General features: G+C 52.5%; 1 protein-coding gene across 1 annotated transcript; it reads left to right on the top strand.

Moving 5' to 3' along the window:
- The first annotated feature begins 8,247 nt into the window (after window positions 1-8,247).
- On the top strand, window positions 8,248-19,222 carry TRIM72 (tripartite motif containing 72). The gene is made up of 7 exons (XM_055409923.2): window positions 8,248-8,483; window positions 8,897-9,293; window positions 12,424-12,519; window positions 12,608-12,838; window positions 13,307-13,329; window positions 14,969-15,087; window positions 16,218-19,222. Exons 2-7 carry the CDS (start codon window positions 8,904-8,906, stop codon window positions 16,805-16,807), a joined length of 1,449 nt encoding a protein of 482 aa, XP_055265898.2. The 5' UTR covers window positions 8,248-8,483; window positions 8,897-8,903; the 3' UTR covers window positions 16,808-19,222.
- Window positions 19,223-19,630: the final 408 nt, after the last annotated feature.

Below are 19,630 nucleotides of genomic sequence, written 5' to 3'. Positions count from 1 at the left end.
AGTGAAGATTTGCTGAATGAAGAAATGACTGAGGCTGTGTTTATGTGCAACATGTTTTATTCAAGAGCTTCAGGCAGAGTAGCAGGGCCCGCAGCCCATCCATGTGCATGCTGCCCTCCATGGGCTGGGCTGGGGAGAACTGTGTACCAATATCCTCACCATGGGTGGCACTTATGGTCCAGTAGCCGATGTTCCCTGAGCCTCTTCATTGATTTGTGTGCACTGTGGCCAGAAGGCTACATCTTCCTAGTCCACGTATTGATCCTGTCCCTCCTCTGCCTGAAAACCTCCTATGATCTCAGTGCCCCCAGAATCAAGTCCAAGCTCTCTGGCTTGGCCTTTACGGCTCTTGCTAACTGCCTCAGCAGCATCGTTGGCCTCTGGACCTCTGCACGTGCAGCAGTTGCTCTCTGCTTGGCCTCTTTCCTCTCCTGCTCTGCTTGATGTGTTCCTGCTCTCCTCCAAGATGCATCAGGGTCACTTTGTCTAAGAAATAATAAAAAATGAACCTTGTATATAGTCTGTGATCCTTCACGTGCAGTATTTCTCAGCCTTCCAACAGTCCCTTTGGGATAGGGAACAGTGGCCCTATTGTACAAGTGAGAAGAGGCTCAGAGAGGTTGAAGGACTTGCCCAAGGTGATATAACTGAGGGATCATGCAGGCTGGCTGGCTGGCTTCTGGGCCTGGCCTTTGTCTGCTCTTCCCAGTTGGCTTTTCTGTTCTCTCTGTGCAAAATGGATTATTCCTTGGCCACACTGGCTGGATACCCCTATGACCCCTTTCTCACTCTTTGTCACACAGTGTGTCTGGTCACTCTGCTTTCCTCGCCAGACTGAGGGCTCCTTGAAGACCCTTTCAGGTTCACAGCACCTAGCACAAGACTTTGAACAGATTCTGCCTCAATGAGACTTCATGAAATGACAAATGAATCTGAGAGTCTAGAATCATAGAAACCTATTCTTCATCCAGGGGGTCAAAAGAGTCAGACACGACTGAGCACACATGCACGCACATGCACACACACACACGTGTAACTGAATCACTTTGTTGTACACCTGAAACATTGTAAATCAACTATGCTTCAATAAAAAATAAAAAATTAAGAAAAAATATTATTACAGATCTACTATATACTCAACCTCATGGTAGGTGCTGTAGAAGACTAAGAACAGTAAAAATAGCTTCAATTTATCAAATTTACTATATTCCAGGCATGTGCTAAGCACTTAACATGCATCAGTTCAGTTCAGTTCAGTTCAGTCGCTCAGTCGTGTCCGACTCTCCGCGACCCCATGAATCACAGCACGCCAGGCCTCCCTGTCCATCACCAACCCCCGGAGTACACTCAAATTCATGTCCACAGAGTCGGTGATGCCATCCAGCCATCTCATTCTCCGTCGTCCCCTTCTCCTCCCGCCCCCAACCTTTCCCAGCATCACAGTCTTTTCCAGTGAGTCAACTCGTCGCATTAGGTGGCCAAAGTATTGCAGTTTCAGCTTTAGCATCAGTCCTTCCAATGAACATCCAGGGTTGATCTCCTTTAGAATGGACTGGTTGGATCTCCTTGCAGTATAAGGGACTCTCAAGAGTCTTCTCCAACACCACAGTTCAAAAGCATCGATTCTTCGGCGATCAGCCTTCTTCACAGTCCAACTCTCACATCCATACATGACCACGGGAAAAACCATTGCCTTGACTAGACGGACCTTGGTTGGCAAAGTAATGTCTCTGCTTTTTAATATACTATCAAGGTTGGTCATAACTTTCCTTCCAAGGAGCAAGCGTCTTTTAATTTCATGGCTGCAATCAGCATCTGCAGTGATTTTGGAGCCCAAAAAAATAAAGTCTGACACTGTTTCCACTGTTTTTCCATCTATCTCCCATGAAGTGATAGGACCAGATGCCATGATCTTTGTTTTCTGAATGTTGAGCTTCAAGCCAACCTTTTCACTCTCCTCTTTCACTTTCATCATAATCTCATTTAATTCTCCCAACAGTCCCATGAGGTATGTGTGTCTATCCCCCTCTATGGAGGAGGAAACTGAAGTTTTCAGAAAGCCCTCTGAAAGCCTGCCCTGGTAAAAAATGAGGAAATACAGGTGGAGCCACCTGACTCCTGGGCCCAAATTTCAAACTACATCCTAAAAGTACCACTTTTGTTTTCAAAACTTGACAAATTGCAATGCAACCTAAATTTATGCCAACAGAGGAATGGATAAAGAAGATGCGGTACGTATCAGTTCAGTTCAGTTCAGTCGCTTAGTCGTGTCCGACTCTTTGCGACCCCATGAACCACAGCACGCCAGGCCTCCCTGTCCATCACCAACTCCCGGAGTTCACTCAAACCCATGTCCATCAAGTCGGTGATGCCATCCAGCCATCTCATTCTCTGCTGTCCCTGTCTCCTCCTACCCCCAATCCCTCCCAGCATCAGAGTCTTTTCCAGTGAGTCAACTCGTTGCATGAGGTGGCCAAAGTATTGGAGTTTCAGCTTTAGCATAAGTCCTTCCAATGAACACCCAGGATTGATCTCTTTTAGAATGGACTGGTTGGATTTCCTTGCAGTCCAAGGGACTCTCAAGAGTCTTCTCCAGGACCACAGTTCAAAAGCATCAATTCTTTGGCGATCAGCTTTCTTCACAGTCCAACTCTCACATCCATACATATATACAATGGAATATTACTCAGCCATGAAAAGGAACAAAATCGTGCCATTTGCAGAGATGTGGATGGACCAAGAGATTGTCACACAGAATGGAGTAAGTCAGAAAGAGAAAAACAAATATCATATATTAATGCATATATGTGGAAACTAGAAAATTGGTATAGATAAACTTATCTGCAAAACAGAAATAGAGACCCAGGCATAGAGAACAAAAGTATGGATACTGAGTGGGAAGGGATGGTGGGGTGGATTGGGAGATCGGGATTGGCACATATACACTACTATGTATAAAATAGATAACTAATGAGAACCTACTGTATAGCAGAGAGAGCTCTACTCAGTGTGCTATGGTGACCTAAAGGACAAAAAAATCCAAAACTTCAAGAGGATATTTGTATACATATAGCTGATTCACTTTGCTGCACAGCAGAAACTAGCACAATACTGTAAAGCAACTATACGCCAATAAAAAAGGGAAAAAAATTGTATGTTTATGACAAAAAAAATGATAGATTGCTTAGAGAGATAATGCATCTGGGAACTTAAGCCTCCTGCAGACTGTCTGGAGACGCCCTTAGGAGGGCAGCTGTTGCAATACCAGAAAGGATAATGTTAATATTCTCCCCTTGGCAGAATGCTCGAGATACTTAGCACATTCAGAAGACCGTGGAAAAGCAAGTGATGAGGGGTATCAGACCCACTCAGATTTGGTTCCCGAACCCTCTGCCTCTTCGCTGTGTGACTCAGTGTGGTCACAGCCCTTCTCTGGAGTCTGCACTCACCAGGCCACAGGTATTGGTGCTCTGAGAACAGTGGCTTCTCCAGGGAATCCCCAGGAGGTAGACCCCGAGCCAGCTCATTCTTGGAGATTGGAGGGTGGCTTTCCCTTGTGGAGGTGGGGGATAGGAGCCCTGGGCAACTCTCTGGGAAGCCATGGGAATCCCTGCTCCCTTGACCCTCCTTTACTGGGGGAAGTACTCAGAGTTCTAAGCTTTGACTCCTGGCAGAAAGAACCACCAGGTCTCACCTCAGGCCAAGCTTCTTGCCCTCTGCACTAAACCAGACCAGCTGGGGTTGGTAAGATGTTTTCTGGGTGTGACCTAACCCCTTTGCCCCCAACAGAAGTAATTCTTTGATTGCTGGAGCCAGATTGCACCCTGGGGGCCAGAAGGACCATAGATTGCCAAGACATGGGGCAAGGCATTTAATCTTTTTGTGCCTCATGGCTTTAGTTAAGATAGGAGCAATGATGGGATTGTTATGAGGTTATAAATGGATTAAGAATTGCGTAGTGCTTGGAACAGGGCTAGTACAGACTCTGTGCTTTTGTCATTGTTACAGTTTCTTAGCCTCAGTTTCCCAATCGGTGAAGTGGGGATGGTGTTATTGACCCTACTGGAGTGTAAGGAAGATGCACTGGAAAAATTAATAGTAATAATTGTAATAATATCAATGTCAACATTTATTGAACATTTTGTATGGGCCTGACATTGTTCAAAAAGTTTTCTATGAATTGGCCTGTTGAATCTTCACAACAATCCAATAGTCTTGACAATAATCCTGATGTGATCCCTATTTTACAGGTGAGAAAATCAGGTTGAATGACTTGCCCAAGGTCACGCAATGAGGAAAGAGCAGAGTCAAGATTTGAATGCCGTAGTGGCAGTTATCCGGAGAAGGCAATGGCAAGCCACTCCAGTACTCTTGCCTGGAAAATCCCATGGATGGAGGAGCCTGGGGGGCTGCAGTCCGTGGGGTCGCTAAGGGTCGGACACGACTGAGCGACTTCACTTTCACTTTTCACTTTCACACATTGGAGAAGGAAATGGCAACCCACTCCAGTGTTCTTGCCTGGAGAATCCCAGGGACGGGGGAGCCTGGTGGGCTTCCATCTATGGGGTCACACAGAGTCGGACACGACTGAAGTGACTTAGCAGCAGCAGCAGCAGCAGCAGCAGTGGCAGTTATCAGGGAGCTTCCCAGGTGGCTCAGTGGTAAAGAATCTGCCTGTCAATGCAGGAGATGTGAGTTCAATCCTTGGGTCGAGCAGATCCCCTGGAGGAGGAAATGGCAACCTATTCCAGTATTCTTACCTGGGAAATCCCATGGACAGAGGAGCCTGACGGGCTACAACCCATGGGGTCCCAAAGAGTTGGACATGACTGAACACACACACACACACACGCACACACACACAGTGGCAGTCATAGCTTCCTAAATCCTTTGTGCCAGAACATTCTCCTTGGTGTTCATTCAGTTTATTACCTATTTAGTTTATTATTCATCTAGAGAATAATTTCATCCTCATAACAAACTTCCAGGGATGAGGTTATCATCCTACTTATCCTTATATTGTATCTGAAAGATAATGCAGGTGTGCTCTCATCTCCACCCGTTTCCTGTTTGGAGAAGTGGAACTTCCTTGGATTTCTCAGGGTTCTGGGAAAAAGCCCTACCTCCCTACCTCTCTATGGTTATCCACATAACCAGGAGAATTAAATCTGTAGTCATTTATATAGTTAATTTAGTTCAGTTCAGTTCAATTCATTTGCTCAGTCGTGTCCGACTCTTTGCAACCCCATGGACTGCAGCATGCCAGGCTTCTCTGTCCATCACCAACTCCCAGGGCTTGCTCAAACTCGTGTCCATCAAGTCAGTGAGGCCATCCAACCATCTCATCCTCTGTCATCCCTCTCTCCTCCTTCCTTCAGTCTTTCCCAGCATCAGGGGCTTTTCCAATGAGTCAGTTCTTCGCATTAGGTGGCCAAAGTATTGGAGTTTCAGCTTCAGCATCAGTCCTTCCAATGGCTATTCAGGACTGATTTCCTTTAGGATGGACTGGTTGGATCTCCTTGCAGTCCAAGGGACTCTCAAGAGTCTTTTCCAACACCACAGTTCAAAACCATCAATTCTTTGGCGCTCAGCTTTCTTTATAGTCCAGATGAGTACTTCCCTGGTGGCTCAGACGGTAAAGCGTCTGTCTACAATGTGGGAGACCTAGGTTCAAGCCCTGGGTTGGGAAGATCCCCTGGAGAAGGAAATAGCAGTCCATTCCAGTACCTATTGCCTGGAAAGTCCCATGGACAGAGGAGCCTGGTAGGCTACAGTGTATGGGGTCGAAGAGTCGGACACGACTGAGCGACTTCACTTTCACTTCACTTTCTCACATCCTTACATAACTACTCAACTAGATGGACCTTTGTTGGCAAAGTAATGTCTCTGCTTTTTAATATGCTATCTAGGTTGGTCATAGCTTTTCTTCTAAGAAACAAGCGTCTTTTAATTTCATGGCTGCAATCACCATCTGTAGTGATTTTAAGAGCTCAAGAAAATAAAGTCTCTCACTGTTTCCATTGTTTCCCCATCTACTTGCCATGAAGTGATGAGACCAGATGCCATGATCTTAGTTTTTTGAATGTTGAGTTTTAAGCCAACTTTTTCACTCTCCTCATTCACTTTCAAGAGGCTCTTTAGTTCCTCTTCACTTTCTGTCATAAGGATGGTGCTATATAATACAGTTTTTAATATAGTTAATTGCTCTGATCCAAAAGAATCATAAAACCTCACTTATCTCTTCCTGAGACGCCCAAATGATTACTGTCTGAACAAAGTTCCCAGATTAAGCCCCCAAGGTACCAGGAAGCTTGGAGCAGCTTCCTAAGCTTGCCAGCATGCAACATGCAAGAACTTAACGTGCAAGTGTTTAAGGAATGAGGGACTTCCCTGGTGGTCCAGTGGTTAAGAATCCACCTCACAATGCAGGGGGCACGGGTTTGATTCCTAGCCGGGGAGTTAAGATCCCATATGTGTGTGTATTCTGTCAGTCTGTCGTGTCCAACTCTTAGCGACCCCATGGACTGTACCCGCCCCTGCCCCGCCCTCCCCCACTAGGCTCCTCTGTCCATGGGATTTTCCTGGCACAGTAATGAAGTGGGTTGCCATTTCCTCCTCCAGGAGAAAGATCCCACATGCTTCAGAGCAACTAAGTCAAAGTACTACATCTAGAGTGCACCATAATGAAAGAGTCCAAATGACACAACGAAGATTCTGGCATGCAGCAGCCAAGACCCAATGCAGCCAAATTAATTAATTAACTAAAAATAAAGAAGGAATGAGCTGCAGAAGTTACAGGCGAGTCACAAAAGAGAAGGTGTGCTAGGAGCTCTCTGGCTTCTGGGGAGATTTATTTACTTGCCAAAAAGTTGGAGTGTGATGACCTTGAAGAAGGGGAGCGGGGGACAGCTGCCTCCTCCTTTATAATCAGGGGAAATAATTCCACCTTGTTTCTCACCTGTGGTGGGGGTGTCTGGTTACTCTCATGGGACAATTGATCTGACTCTTATGGAAACTCAGACCAACAGAGACAGAGAGTGGTCAAGGGGGAAATAAATCCAGGAAAAGGCTGAGAGGTCAGAAGAGACGGACAGAGTGAGTCCTTGTGACTGTTCATTGAGTGTTTACTGAGCAACTGCTGTGTGCCCCAGACTTTGGTGGAAGTTGGAGAGGAGCAGTGAACAAAATTTACGTGCTGGTAGGAGAAGACAGACAAGAAACTAACAAGTGAAATATGTATGTGTCAGATTGTGATAAATGTTATGGAGAAAAATAAATCTAGGAAGGAAGATGTGAGATTTAAAATCAGGGAGTTAGGAAAAGCCCCACTGAAAATGGTGACATGGGGGAAAGATCTGAGGGAGGGAGGGAGGTGGTCATGCCAAAACTGTGTTTTATTTATATTTTAATTGGATATAATTGCTTTACAATGTTGTGTTAGTTTCTGCTGTACAACAAAGTTTATCAGCTCTAAGTATACATACATCCCCTCTCTCTTGAGCTGCCCTCCCATCCCCTCATCCTATCCCTCCAGGTCATCACAAAACATCAAACTGAGCTCCCTGTGCTATGCAGCAGCTTCCAATAACAGGGTTTTCAAGAATGTTCAGGCAGAGGGGTTAGAAGCGCAAAGGGCAAGGCTGGAGTGAGCAGGAGGAGAGGTGAGCGATGAACAGGGTAAGAGGACTTTGGTTTTTATGCTGAATGCAATTTACACTGAGATCTGAAGGATAAGCCGTGAGGCTCCCAGAGCAGAATTGAGTTTCGACCTCCGGCTCTGGATATAGTTCATTCATTAATTCAACTGTCCCTCTGTCATTCCTTTCCTGAGCACTCAGGGAGGCCCACATGGCCCTAGGGCTTGTGCTGAGCACTGGAAACTCCAGCTGGGGAAAGACCCTCCCCTCAGTCCTGCAGGAAGGAAAAGCTTTCGGGGTTGGAGGAGATTCTGTCCTGTGTGACTCTGTGCCTTAAGCTTGGGGAATAAGTGGGTGATAAGCTGGGGAGGGGGCCACAGGCATGGAACAGGGGAGGCTGGAAATGGTGAAGTTGGGGAGAAAGCGGAGACTCCTTCCAATCACGTTTCTGTCTTTTCTGTGGTTTCAGAGGCCCTGTCTCTCTGCTCTCTCTGAGTTCTGGCTCCAGGCTGGGCAGGGGACAGCAGAGTGTGATGGGCCAGGACAGGTGGCTTTGCCATGTGACGCTTGTCCGCTGACCGCTCAGTCCTCACTTTTAGAGCAGTTTCCAGAAGTGATGTGAGGGGATGGGCCGGGCAAGCTATATATAGTCCTGGGGCCAGGGCTCAGCCTGGGAGGGTCCGTCTGCTCTTCACCGTGCGTCCATCACCCGTGGTGTCCCACGTTCTTGCTCTGAGCTTGGTGCTTGCTTCTCTTCAGACGCAGCTCTGAGCCACCTACAGTTAGGCTTGACCTTGGCTGGGCCTCTTGGGAGTCTCTTTTTAGCCAAGATCTCCAGCCAGACCTGTGAGTCCTGGGGTCCTGTGGGATGGTGGCTGGGGATAAGGGGAAGGGGAGGGACACGGGGATAGGGGCTTGCTGAAGTCCTGGAGAGGTTGGAGAAGAGGAGAGGGCGGGGACTCTGGAGAATTTGGGGTTGGGGCTGAGGCCAGGGGCCAAGTCAGGGGAAGGACAGTTGGGGGTAGGACGGGGTTTGAAAGCCAGCCTCAAGTTTGAACGGAGGTTGAGCCAGGTCCCTGACAGGGTGGTGTGGAGGGGTGGGCTGGGGCCTAGAACTGCAGTTGAGACTGCCTTTGGGCCTGAAAGGGAGTCTCCCTTTCCCCCTTGGCCTGAGCCAGAGTCCCTTTACGTGTGGGTTAAGAGGCCTCTAGAGGCTGGGCCCGGGTCTCGCCTCGCTGACGGACCCCTCCTCCACGCAGGCCCGCCATGTCGGCCGCGCCCGGCCTCCTGCACCAGGAGCTGTCCTGCCCGCTGTGCCTGCAGCTGTTCGACGCGCCCGTGACGGCCGAGTGCGGCCACAGCTTCTGCCGCGCCTGCCTGAGCCGCGTGGCCGGGGAGCCGGCGGCGGACGGCACGGTGCTCTGCCCGAGCTGCCAGGCCCCCACGCGGCCGCAGGCGCTCAGCACCAACCTGCAGCTGGCGCGCCTGGTGGAGGGGCTGGCGCAGGTGCCGCAGGGCCACTGCGAGGAGCACCTGGACCCGCTGAGCATCTACTGCGAGCAGGACCGCGCGCTCGTGTGCGGCGTGTGCGCCTCGCTCGGCTCTCACCGCGGCCACCGCCTGCTGCCGGCCGCCGAAGCCCACGCGCGCCTCAAGGTGCTGGCCCCTGCGGCGGGGATCGGGGTCGGATGGGATGCTTGGACGGGTCGGGGTCGGGCCGATCTGGCCTCTGAGCTTCAGGGCCCGGGGCGCCTGGAGATGCCAGGCACGCGGGCGGGGCGGGGCGGCTAGTGAAGATGAGCTGAAGGCGGAGCCTGGCGGAGACCGGAGCCTGGAAGAAGCGCTCAGAGACCGGCCTCGGCGAGACGAGCGCGGCCGCTGGAGCGCACGCGGGGATGCGCGAGGAGCGCAGCGGCAGAGCCGAGTCTGCCTCGCTGGGGCCCTCGCGGAGGAAGGGTCGGTGCCCGCGGCCCAAGCGAACAGGCTCGGCTGCTGGGCGGAGCCTTGGATAAGAGGGGCCTCGCTGGCCGGGACCGCCCCGCTCCCGCGCCCCTGGAGCTGCCAAACTTGTAATGACCTGTCAGTTACCAAACGGAGCCTCACCCAAAGGAACCTGGGAGGCCAAGGCACGCCTGCGCGCGCAACTCTCTGCGCAGCCCCGGGTTGGTAGAGACCCAAGTGCAGGCTGATTGTGTGGTTGGAGCTGGAAGTTCCCAACGCCTCCAGGCTCCGCACACGGTTGTGCGCGCCCCGAGGTTTGCTATCCTCGCGGATGCCCAGACACTGGCAAATGGAGACGCAGGCACACGCTGGTTCGCCTGGCGTACGTGTGGCAGATCACACGCATGTAAAGCTACAAGAGTGTATGTGTATACACGGGCTCAGGGAGATATGTCATGAAGCCATTTATAGGGTTGTTGGAAGAATAAGCGACAGGTGCAGGGCCTGGCGGAGGCGGGGTCCGGAGGCTTGGAGCAGTCCACCGTCTCCGCGATGGAGAAGCTGCCACTCTCTTCTCCAGGCGGCTGTTGAGGGTGGGGGGGTGGTAATCTTTGCCCATAAACTTCAGCGTTGCAAGACACTTCTCCTTGGTTTCCAGGCTTCTAGATGGGGTAGACCCCTCCCTTAAGCCCCCCAAATCCTCCAGGGGCCCAGCCTCACCGTCCCTCCCGCTCCAGTTTTGCCAGTCCCTCGGGGTGCTGGCTGGTAGTCTCCTAGCCCACTGCAGGAGGCTCCACCTCCCAGGAGCCCACCCAACCCAGGGTCCCTTCTGCTGGTGACCCTAGAATTCCTATCCTCATCCATCTTTATCTGCAAAAAGAGAATAGAGTCCCTGAAGTGGAACAGGGCACCAGGGGGCCCAGAAGCCTCAAAGGGGCAGGCGGGTTAGGATACAGTCTTTCAGAGTCTGCATCAGTCCACCCTAAGCCCCAGGGAGGGGGTAGCTGGAGGTCTGAAGTAGAGATCCCTGGAAGGAGGGGAAAAAGTGAAAGTGTGTCTGACTCTTTGTGACCCCATGGACTGTAGCCTGCCAGGCTCCTCTGTCCATGGAATTCTCCAGGCAAGAATACTGGAGTGGGTTGCCATTTCCTTCTCCAGGGAATCTTCCCAACCTAGGGATGGAACCCACGACTTCTACATTGCAGGTAGATTCTTTATCATCTGAGCCACATGGGAGACAAGAAACCTGGGGTAGGGCAGAACACCTGGGTCCTTGGGGAGGAAGAGGGGTTGGTCCAGAGACCACGTGCCAAGACTCAAGAGTGGTTGAATGGGATCTCACAACCACCAAAGTCATGTGGCCTCCTCCTGCTTGCCTTGGAGTAGAAGACCAGCCTGTCAGTGAGACCCATCATGCACTGCGTTGAGCACTGCTCCCCACACCTCCTCACCACAGGGTGTTCCAAGAGCCTTCTTTGTTCAGCCCCCAGCCTCTAGGCTGCCACCGTGCTTGGTCCCCATGGCTCAACTCTGTCACCCATGAACCTCAAATGACTGAGAGCTTCCAGGGCCACCCTGCCCAGCAGCAGACAGGGCTGTGGCCCTGGAAGATGTCTGGGGAAGGAGACTGACCTGGCAGCTGGCTGCAGTAGGCCATGGACCAATTTCGGTGGGGACTCATAGCAAACAGTGCCTAGAGGGTCTCCTAGTTTCCTTTAGGGGGAGTGGGGAGGAGTCTGCCAATTTGTCCCCAAAACCACAGGTAAGGTAGGTGGGGGATAACCGTTCCCATTCTGTAAAAGAGGAAAACTGAAGTTGGAAGTCAGGGTGACAGGACTGGAACAGTCTGATTCCAGGGCCGTGCACCTCCCAGCCAACTGGCTTTGGCTGGAGGTATTAGGAACTCCTCTATGCCTGCATTTCAGGATCCCAAACTGACAGACCTAGAGTAGGAGCTGGCCTACAGGTTTGTTTGGTTTGTCCATGCAGAAGACATTCTTTTTAAGCTTTTGGCCATGCTTCACTGCCTGTGGGATCTTAGTTCCTCAACCAGGGATAGAACCTACCCCCCTTGCATTGGCAGCTCAGAGTCTTAACCACTGGACCACCAGGGAAGTCCCAGAAGACATTTTTATTCAATTGCCTACCCTCAGAACCAGGGAAACCCTGTTTGGTGGCTCAAACAGTAAAAAATCCGCCTGCAATGCAGGAGACCTGGGTTTGCTCCCTGGGTCGGGAAGAACTAGAGAGTATTCTTGCCTGGAGAATCCCATGGACAGAGGAGCCTGGTGGGTCCATGGGGTCGCAAAGAGTTGGACATGACTGAGCGACTCACACTACACTACTACCCTCAGAGCCTACAAGTGTGCAGGGAGGCCGGTTAGAGGGTTTTGCTGAGATTCTGCTTTTAGGTATAGGGTGAAGGGCAGGAATAGGAGGCCACCTGTCTCCTGTACACATCCTCCACTAACCCCTGAAACCCGCTATGTGCCAAGCCCTTACCTCTCCAGGGAAGGAGACCCAACTACATCTGTGATCATTGTCTTCCCAAAGATCTATGCTGAGGGGCTGCCTGCTGGGGGGATGCAATCAGGGAAGACAAGGCTGGGGAGGACTTAATGGAGATAGACAATGGGAGGGTGAGACATGCCAGATCTCAGAACCAGTACTGGCAAGTGCTTGAGCCCAGCAAGTGTGTTTGGGGGATGATAAGTTGCCAGCCTGGCTGGAAGAGGAGCTGGCATTGAGGCTGAGCCAGAGGGTGTGGGTTAAGGCGGGGAGGTTTGGGTTTGGTGGGGGAGGTGGGCGGTAGCATCACTTCCTTGTATCTTCCCTCCCCCACCAGACTCAGCTCCCACAGCAGAAGATGCAGCTGCAGGAGGCGTGTATGCGGAAGGAGAAGAGTGTGGCCCTGCTGGAGCATCAGCTGCTGGAAGTGGAGGTGAGGGACTCGTCCCAGCAGAGCCCAGGGACTGGGGGTCCAGGCTGGGGGTCCCCAGCCAAATTCTCTTTCTTGTCTGCCCCCCCAGGAGACGGTGCGTCAGTTCAGGGGGGCAGTGGGGGAACAACTGGGCAAGATGCGTTTGTTCCTGGCTGCCCTGGAGGGCTCCTTGGACCGTGAAGCTGAGCGAGTGCGGGGTGAGGCAGGGGTCGCCTTGCGGCGGGAGCTGGGGAGCCTGAACTCTTACCTGGAGCAGCTGCGGCAGATGGAGAAGGTGCTGGAGGAGGTGGCAGACAAGCCGCAGACAGAGTTCCTCATGGTGAGCACTGGATGGCTTCCCTCTGCCCCTCAGCCAGGGTTTAGGCTTCAGAGACCTCATTCTGTTGTCACTTAGGGACCCTGAGATCCAGAGACGGGCAGGGATGAGCCAGGGTCACACACTGAGGAGGGGTGCGCCCCAGGATGGCCCTTCTGGTTGTTTAGGTGGGGCACTGCCCAAGGACGCTGTATCTAAGAGGGCACAATTTATATCATAGACCTTGTAGGTCTGCATTTTTATTAGGACACTTTTTTATCAGGTGGAATTAGTTTCTTGAGGAAGGGTGTATTTTTTTTCTAATTCACACAGCAGTAAAGGGCTAGGGGTGGCCTTGAATTCTGGGTTTCTTTTGTCTTTTCTGATTCATCCTGATCCTGCACCCAGCATTTCTGTGCTCTGCCCCAGCCTCAGAAGCCCCCAGTGTCCCCCCTGCCTGCTCATCTCCATTCTCTTTTTCTCTCTTTCCAGAAATACTGCCTGGTGACCAGCAGGTGAGATCAGCCTGGCCCTGCCTCCTGTCCCACCTTGCCCTTGTCTGCCCGGGACACCGGCTGGTTCACCCTCTCCTCCCATTCAGTCCACTGGGATTCCCCTGCACTTTGTGTGGACATGAACTTGACCTGTCTTTCTCCTCAGGGACCTCCCAGACCAGTGCTGGAGACAGATGTGGGCAGGGACACAGGCATCACTCAGTGCTGCTGTTGGTGAGGGTGGGGGGTGGGGGTGGGGCTAGGCTTTCCAAAGGTGTGCACGTTAGAGCTGGATGCTGAAGGAGTGAACAGGCTTCCCAGGTGGCGCTGGCGGTAAAGAACCCACCTGCCAATGCAGGAGACGTAAGAGATGCGGATTTGATCCGTAGGTTGGAAAGATCCCCTGGAGGAGGGCATGGCAACCCACTCCAATATTCTTGCCTAGAGAATCCCATGGACAGAGGAGGCTGGTGGGCTTCTGTCCATAGGGTTGCAAAGAGTCAGACATGACTGAAACGACATAGCATACAAGTAAAGAGTTGGTGGAAGAGCATTGGAGGCAGAGGGAACAGCAAGTGCAGACTGCTAAGAGGAAGCGAAGATGAAGCTGGTGTGGCTGGAGGGGGCCAAACTGTGAAGGGGGGAGGAACTGGACCTTAACCCAAGAGAAGGCTTTGAAAAAATGCTGGTAAAATATGCACGGGCTTCCCTGGTGGCTTAGTGGTAAAGAATCTACTTGCCAATGCAGGAGACATGGGTTCAATCTCTGGGTCAGGAAGATCCCCTGGAGGAGGAAATGGCAACCCACTCCAGTATTCTTGCCTGGAAAATCCCATGGACTAACCTTAACCCTAACCCAGTTCAATTCAGTTGCTCAGTTGTGTTCATCTTTGTGACCCCAGGGACTGCAGCACGCCGGGCTTCCTTGTCTATCACCAACTCCTGGAGCTTGTTCAAACTCATGTCCATCGAGTCAGTGATGCCATCCAACCATCTCATCCTCTGTTGTCCCCTTCTCCTCCTGCCTTCAATCTTTCCCAGCATCAGGGTCTTTTCCAATGAGTCAGTTCTTTGCATCAAGTGGCAAAGTATTGGAGTTTCAGCTTCAGCATCAGTCCTTCCAATGAATGTTCAGGACTGATTTCCTTTAGGATTGGCTGGTTTGATCTCCTATAGTCCATGGGCTCTCAAAAGAGTTGGACATGACTTAGAGACTATATAACAAAAACAACAAAATATACATAACAAAAAATTTACCATTTTAACCAATTTTTTTTTGCCTCACTGCGAGGCTTGCAGGATCTTAGTTTCCCGACCAGGGATCGGCAGTGAAAGGATAGAGTCCTAACCACTGGACTGCCAGGAAATTCCCCATTTTAGCCTTTTTTTTTTAGGGTACATTTTAAGTTCAGTGGCATTAAGTACATTCACATTGTTGTATAACTATCACCACCATCCATTTCCACACCTTTTTCATCTTTCCAAACAAATGAAAACAGAAGGGCTTTAAAGCAGGGTGTGATGGGGGTGGGCAGCACATCCTGGAACTTGTCCACAGCTCCTTCCTCGTCTTCCAGCTACTGCCTCTTGCCTTCCCCCTACTCTATGCCTCTTCCAGGGAGTCCCTTCACCGACCCTTCCTCCCCTCTCCCACCCCCAGGCTGCAGAAGATCCTGGCAGAGTCACCACCACCTGCCCGTCTGGACATCCAGCTGCCCATCATCTCAGATGACTTCAAATTCCAGGTGTGGAGGAAGATGTTCCGGGCTCTGATGCCAGGTACTGGGAGGGGCCCACCGTGGGTTTGTGTTTGTGCTTGTGATGGTGCGGTTGATGGGAGGCCCCAGCCGCATACAGACAGGCCTCTCAATCCCAACTGGGGAGGTCACCCTAGAAGGTGCCCACTGCCCCTTTTCCTCAGGGTTAACACCCTTGTAACCTGTGCTCATAGAAGGACTTTAAAGGGCATGGGGTTTTCAGGTGGGTGACTGACATGGAGAGGGCACTGCTCTTTTTTTTTTATATATATTTTTATTTATTTGGCTGCGCCACTGGATCTTAGCTGGGGCATGAGGGCTCTTCCATCTTCATTGTGGCTGTGGAATCTTTAGTTCCTGGCTATGGGATTTAGTTCTCCAACCAGGGATCAAATCTCAGGCACCCTGAATTGGGAGTGCAGAATGTTAGCCACTGGACCACCAGGGAAGTCCTGACGGTAAGTCCTGCTTACTGAAAGGATGCTGCTGCTGGCAGCAGGGGAAGCTGGGGCCTGGGTTTGAGCCCTGCATGACGCATGGACCGTTCCTGCCCCTGCTCTGCCCCACTCGTGGGGATGATACGCCCTCCTAACTGGGAGCTGAGGACCTGCGGAGCTGGAACCCTAGGGTCAGACACTGGAACCCTAGGGTCAGACACTGACTCTGGCCTGTGGCTGGGGAGACCCAAAGGCTTCTTCTCCGCAAGAGCTAGAACCCAACAGATGTATACCGGCCTCACTGTGGGCAATGGAGGGACCTCTGCTTTAGCCAAGAGAAGACTAAGGCCCAGACACTGGTCAAACCTGACTTGGTCACACTGCCTGGTGAGGTTGAGACTAGCTTAGGACCACGCTTCCTGACTCTCTCCTGCTCTAAGGCCTTAGATGGTGAGTGCCACGGCCTTGTATCCACTGAGTCCTCCCCACAACCCTGGAAGGAGGGAATTATGGCCTCATTTTACAGCTGAACAAACTGAAGTCCTGAGAGGTGTGACCTTTGGCCTGAGTCAGTAAGCCGAGGCAGGGCTCACTGCCCAGAGATGCTGGGAGAATGAGAGGTTCGGAGAAGAGCCTCGGAGAAGGATGAGAGGTTGGGAGAAGGCTCGCAGGGAAGCCCACCCGCAGGGTCTGACCCGCTTCCTTCCGGTGGCAGCGCTGCAGGAGCTGACCTTTGACCCGAGCACGGCCCACCCGAGCCTGGTGCTGTCCAGCTCGGGCCGCCGCGTGGAGTGCTCGGAGCAGAAGGCGCCGCCGGCCGGAGAGGACCCCCGCCAGTTCGACAAGGCGGTGGCGGTGGTGACGCACCAGCTGCTCTCCGAGGGCGAGCACTACTGGGAGGTGGAAGTGGGCGACAAGCCGCGCTGGGCGCTGGGCGTGATCGGCGCCCAGGCCGGTCGCCGCGGCCGGCTGCACGCGGTGCCCTCGCAGGGGCTCTGGCTGCTCGGGCTGCGCGACGGCAAGATCCTGGAGGCTCACGTTGAAGCCAAGGAGCCGCGCGCGCTGCGCACCCCGGAGCGGCGGCCCACGCGCATCGGGATCTACCTGAGCTTCGGCGACGGCGTCCTCTCCTTCTACGACGCCAGCGACCCCGACGCGCTGGAGCTGCTCTTCGCCTTCCACGAGCGTCTGCCGGGGCCCGTGTACCCCTTCTTCGACGTGTGCTGGCACGACAAGGGCAAAAATGCGCAGCCGCTGCTGCTCGTGGGGCCCGACGTCAGCGGCGGCGGTGGCTCGGAGGCTTGAGTTGCCGGTTGGGTTCGGGGAGGGGTGAGGGGCCCTGCCGGCCTGGTCGGGGTGGCCGGGGTTGAAGGCAGGGCGGACGGGGTTGGGGATGGGACCCCAAACATTCTGAGAAGTTGGGGGTTGGCTTGTGCCGGGGACAGCCAGCCAGGGGTTGGGGTGGTGATGGGAAGTGAAGTCGGGTCAATGGAGAGACTCTAGCTGGCGAACTGGGAAGCCCCAGCGATCGGGAAAGAAGCTGAGATTGAGGAAGGGTCGGGGGCTTGGGGAGGAGGGAGGAGAGGAGCTGGAGAACTCTGCGGGATTCAGGAGACCCGGAAGCCTCCCTCTCCTTTCCGCCTTGCGGGGGCCTCCCAAGTCGGGTCTGGTCTCACCACCGCAAGAGGCCTTCCACTGGGGTGATTCTCCAACTGGAGCATATGCACCAAAATCACCTTTTCAAAGCACCTCGGAATGCCTTGGCTAAAGCCCAGATGGTAGAATTTCTGGTTCAGTAGGTCGGGGGTGGGTCAAAAGTGGGCCTTTCTAGCAAGTCCGCAGGGACAGCTGATGCTGCCTCTCACAAGCTGGATCACACCTGAAGCGTTGCTGACTCAGCCGGCCTCTGTTCAGTCAGCTCCCTCTTACACAGAGTTATCTCGAAGCTGTCAGCCATGAGGCATAGAAAAGCCAAAATACATTCCTCCAGGCCACAGCCATTTAAAAACTGTCAGAGCCTGTGTGCCAAATCGCTTGTTGTCTCCGACTCTTTGCGTCCCTATGGACTGTAGCCCACCAGGCTCCTCTGTCCATGGGATTCTCCAGGCAAGAATACCAGAGTGGGTTGCAATGCCCTCCTCCAAGGGATCTTCCTGACCCAGGGATCGGACCCGCGTCTCCTGCATTGGCAGGCAGGTTCTTCACCACTAGTGCCACCTGGGAAGCCAGAGCCTTTGCTGGGTGAATAAACCGACCCCCCATTTATTGCCCTTTGCCTCTGGATTATATTGACTGAGTGTCTCAGACGTGGAGGACACCCCCCCCCCCACCCCCCAGTTACCAACTAAGAGAAAGAGCCTGATGCCAGCCCTGCCCTGGGGCCCTGCTGCTTGTGAAGGAGAGGAAGCCCCATCTCATCACCCTCCCTTCCCAAGTTGCTTCCTTAAGTGTGAACATTTTTTTAGGCCTTTCTGTCTAAAATAACCACTGAAGCCAAGAGTGGGAGCCCCTCTTCCCTGGAGGGAGAGGCTTTGGGGGTTCAGGCAGGTGGGACTGCTGCCCCTCCCATCCTAAGGAAGGATGAAGGCCTGGGGCCGTTTGCTGTCACCAGTGGGGTCGCTGCTGCTGCTGCTGTGTGAGGTCTGGGACCCTCTGGCAACTGATACCAGGGTGGGAATTTTCTGGGGGAGGAGGGGAAAGGAAGGTGTAGGGTAAGAAAGGATCAACCTGGGGTGGGCTCCAGACTGCGTCTCCCAGAGGAAGGCCTGTCGCGCCCTGGCTCTGGGACAGAGAAGAGAGGATTCATCTGAGAAGCTCTTTCTTGTTAGAAAATAAAACCGTCAAGTGAAGGGATTCGTTGGTGGTCAAATCCAGCAGCGTGAATAAACACGATTACAGTCTGACTCCTTCCTTATTGAATCTGTGTAAAGAGATGACTGACCTATTGCTAGGCAGTAGGTGACTCAGACGGTAAAGAATTTGTCTGCAATGCGAGAGACTGGGGTCTGATCCCTGGGTCGGGAAGATCCCCTGGAGAAGGGAATGGTAACCCACTCCAGTATTTTTGCCTGGAGAATCCCATGGACAGAGGAGCCTGGTGGGCTACAGCCCATGGGGTCACAAAGAGTTGGACACAACTAAGCAACTATACTTTCACTTTCTTTCACATGGGCTTCTCCAGTGGCTCAGGGGTAAAGAATCTGCCTGCCTATGCTGGAGTTGCGAGTTCGATCCCTGGGTCCCCATGGACAGAGGAGCCTGGCAGTCTATATTCCATGGTGTCACAAAGAATGGGAAAAGACTGAGCAAGTAAGCAACAATCTTCTCATTGCCTGTCCAGCCTTTAGTCTTGATGGACCCATCAAATCTTTCTAAAAATCCAAGTATGGTCATGTGATTCAGTTGTTCAAAACTTCCAAGGATTCCAAGTTGCTTGCAGGAGGCTTGTGGGATCTTATTTCGCCCACCGGGGATTGAACACCAGGCCCTCAGCAGTGAAAGTCCAGAGTCCTAACCACTGGACTGCCAAGGAAGTCTCCCTCCAGCCTCTTCTTATGCCTTTGGTACACATATGTCTGCACTCTGGCCCTACTGAACTCTTGGGGTCCTTGCTCCTCCCCACATTACGCAACTCTCCACTAAGAATGGCTTTTCCCTTCCCTGCCCTACTCATCCTACAATACTCTCCAGAAATACCACATTAAAAAAATTTTGTTTATTTGGTGGCATCTGATCTTAGTTGCGGCACATGGGGTGTTTAGTTGTGGCACTTGGGCTCAGTAATTGTAGCGCGTGGGCTTAGGTGCTCGGCAGCCTGTGGGATCTTAGCTCCTCAACTAGGGATTGAACCTGTGTCCTCTGGAGTGGGAGGCGGATTCTCAACCACTGGATCACCAGGGAAGTCCCAGCACCACCATGCTTATTCTTTCTCGACTCCAGCACCTCCGTACAATGTGCAGCCACTGGGCTGAGTCCCCGTCGTGGGTGTCTGCGGAGGGTGGTTGGTGCCCAAGTGGTCCTAGGCCCTTTCTAGGATGAAGGGACTGTGAGAAGCAGAGACCAAGGCAGGATTCAATGTGCCCAGATTGTTTTGAGGGAAGACGCCTGTGAAAGAGAAAATGGGGCCAT

This window comes from Moschus berezovskii, chromosome 27, assembly GCF_049115385.1.
Source record: "Moschus berezovskii isolate FMDL1 chromosome 27, NW_MosBer_1.0, whole genome shotgun sequence".
NCBI classification, from domain to species: domain Eukaryota; kingdom Metazoa; phylum Chordata; class Mammalia; order Artiodactyla; family Moschidae; genus Moschus; species Moschus berezovskii.
Note: the sequence above shows the minus strand (reverse complement) of the source record. Positions and strands in the feature narration are given on the sequence as shown.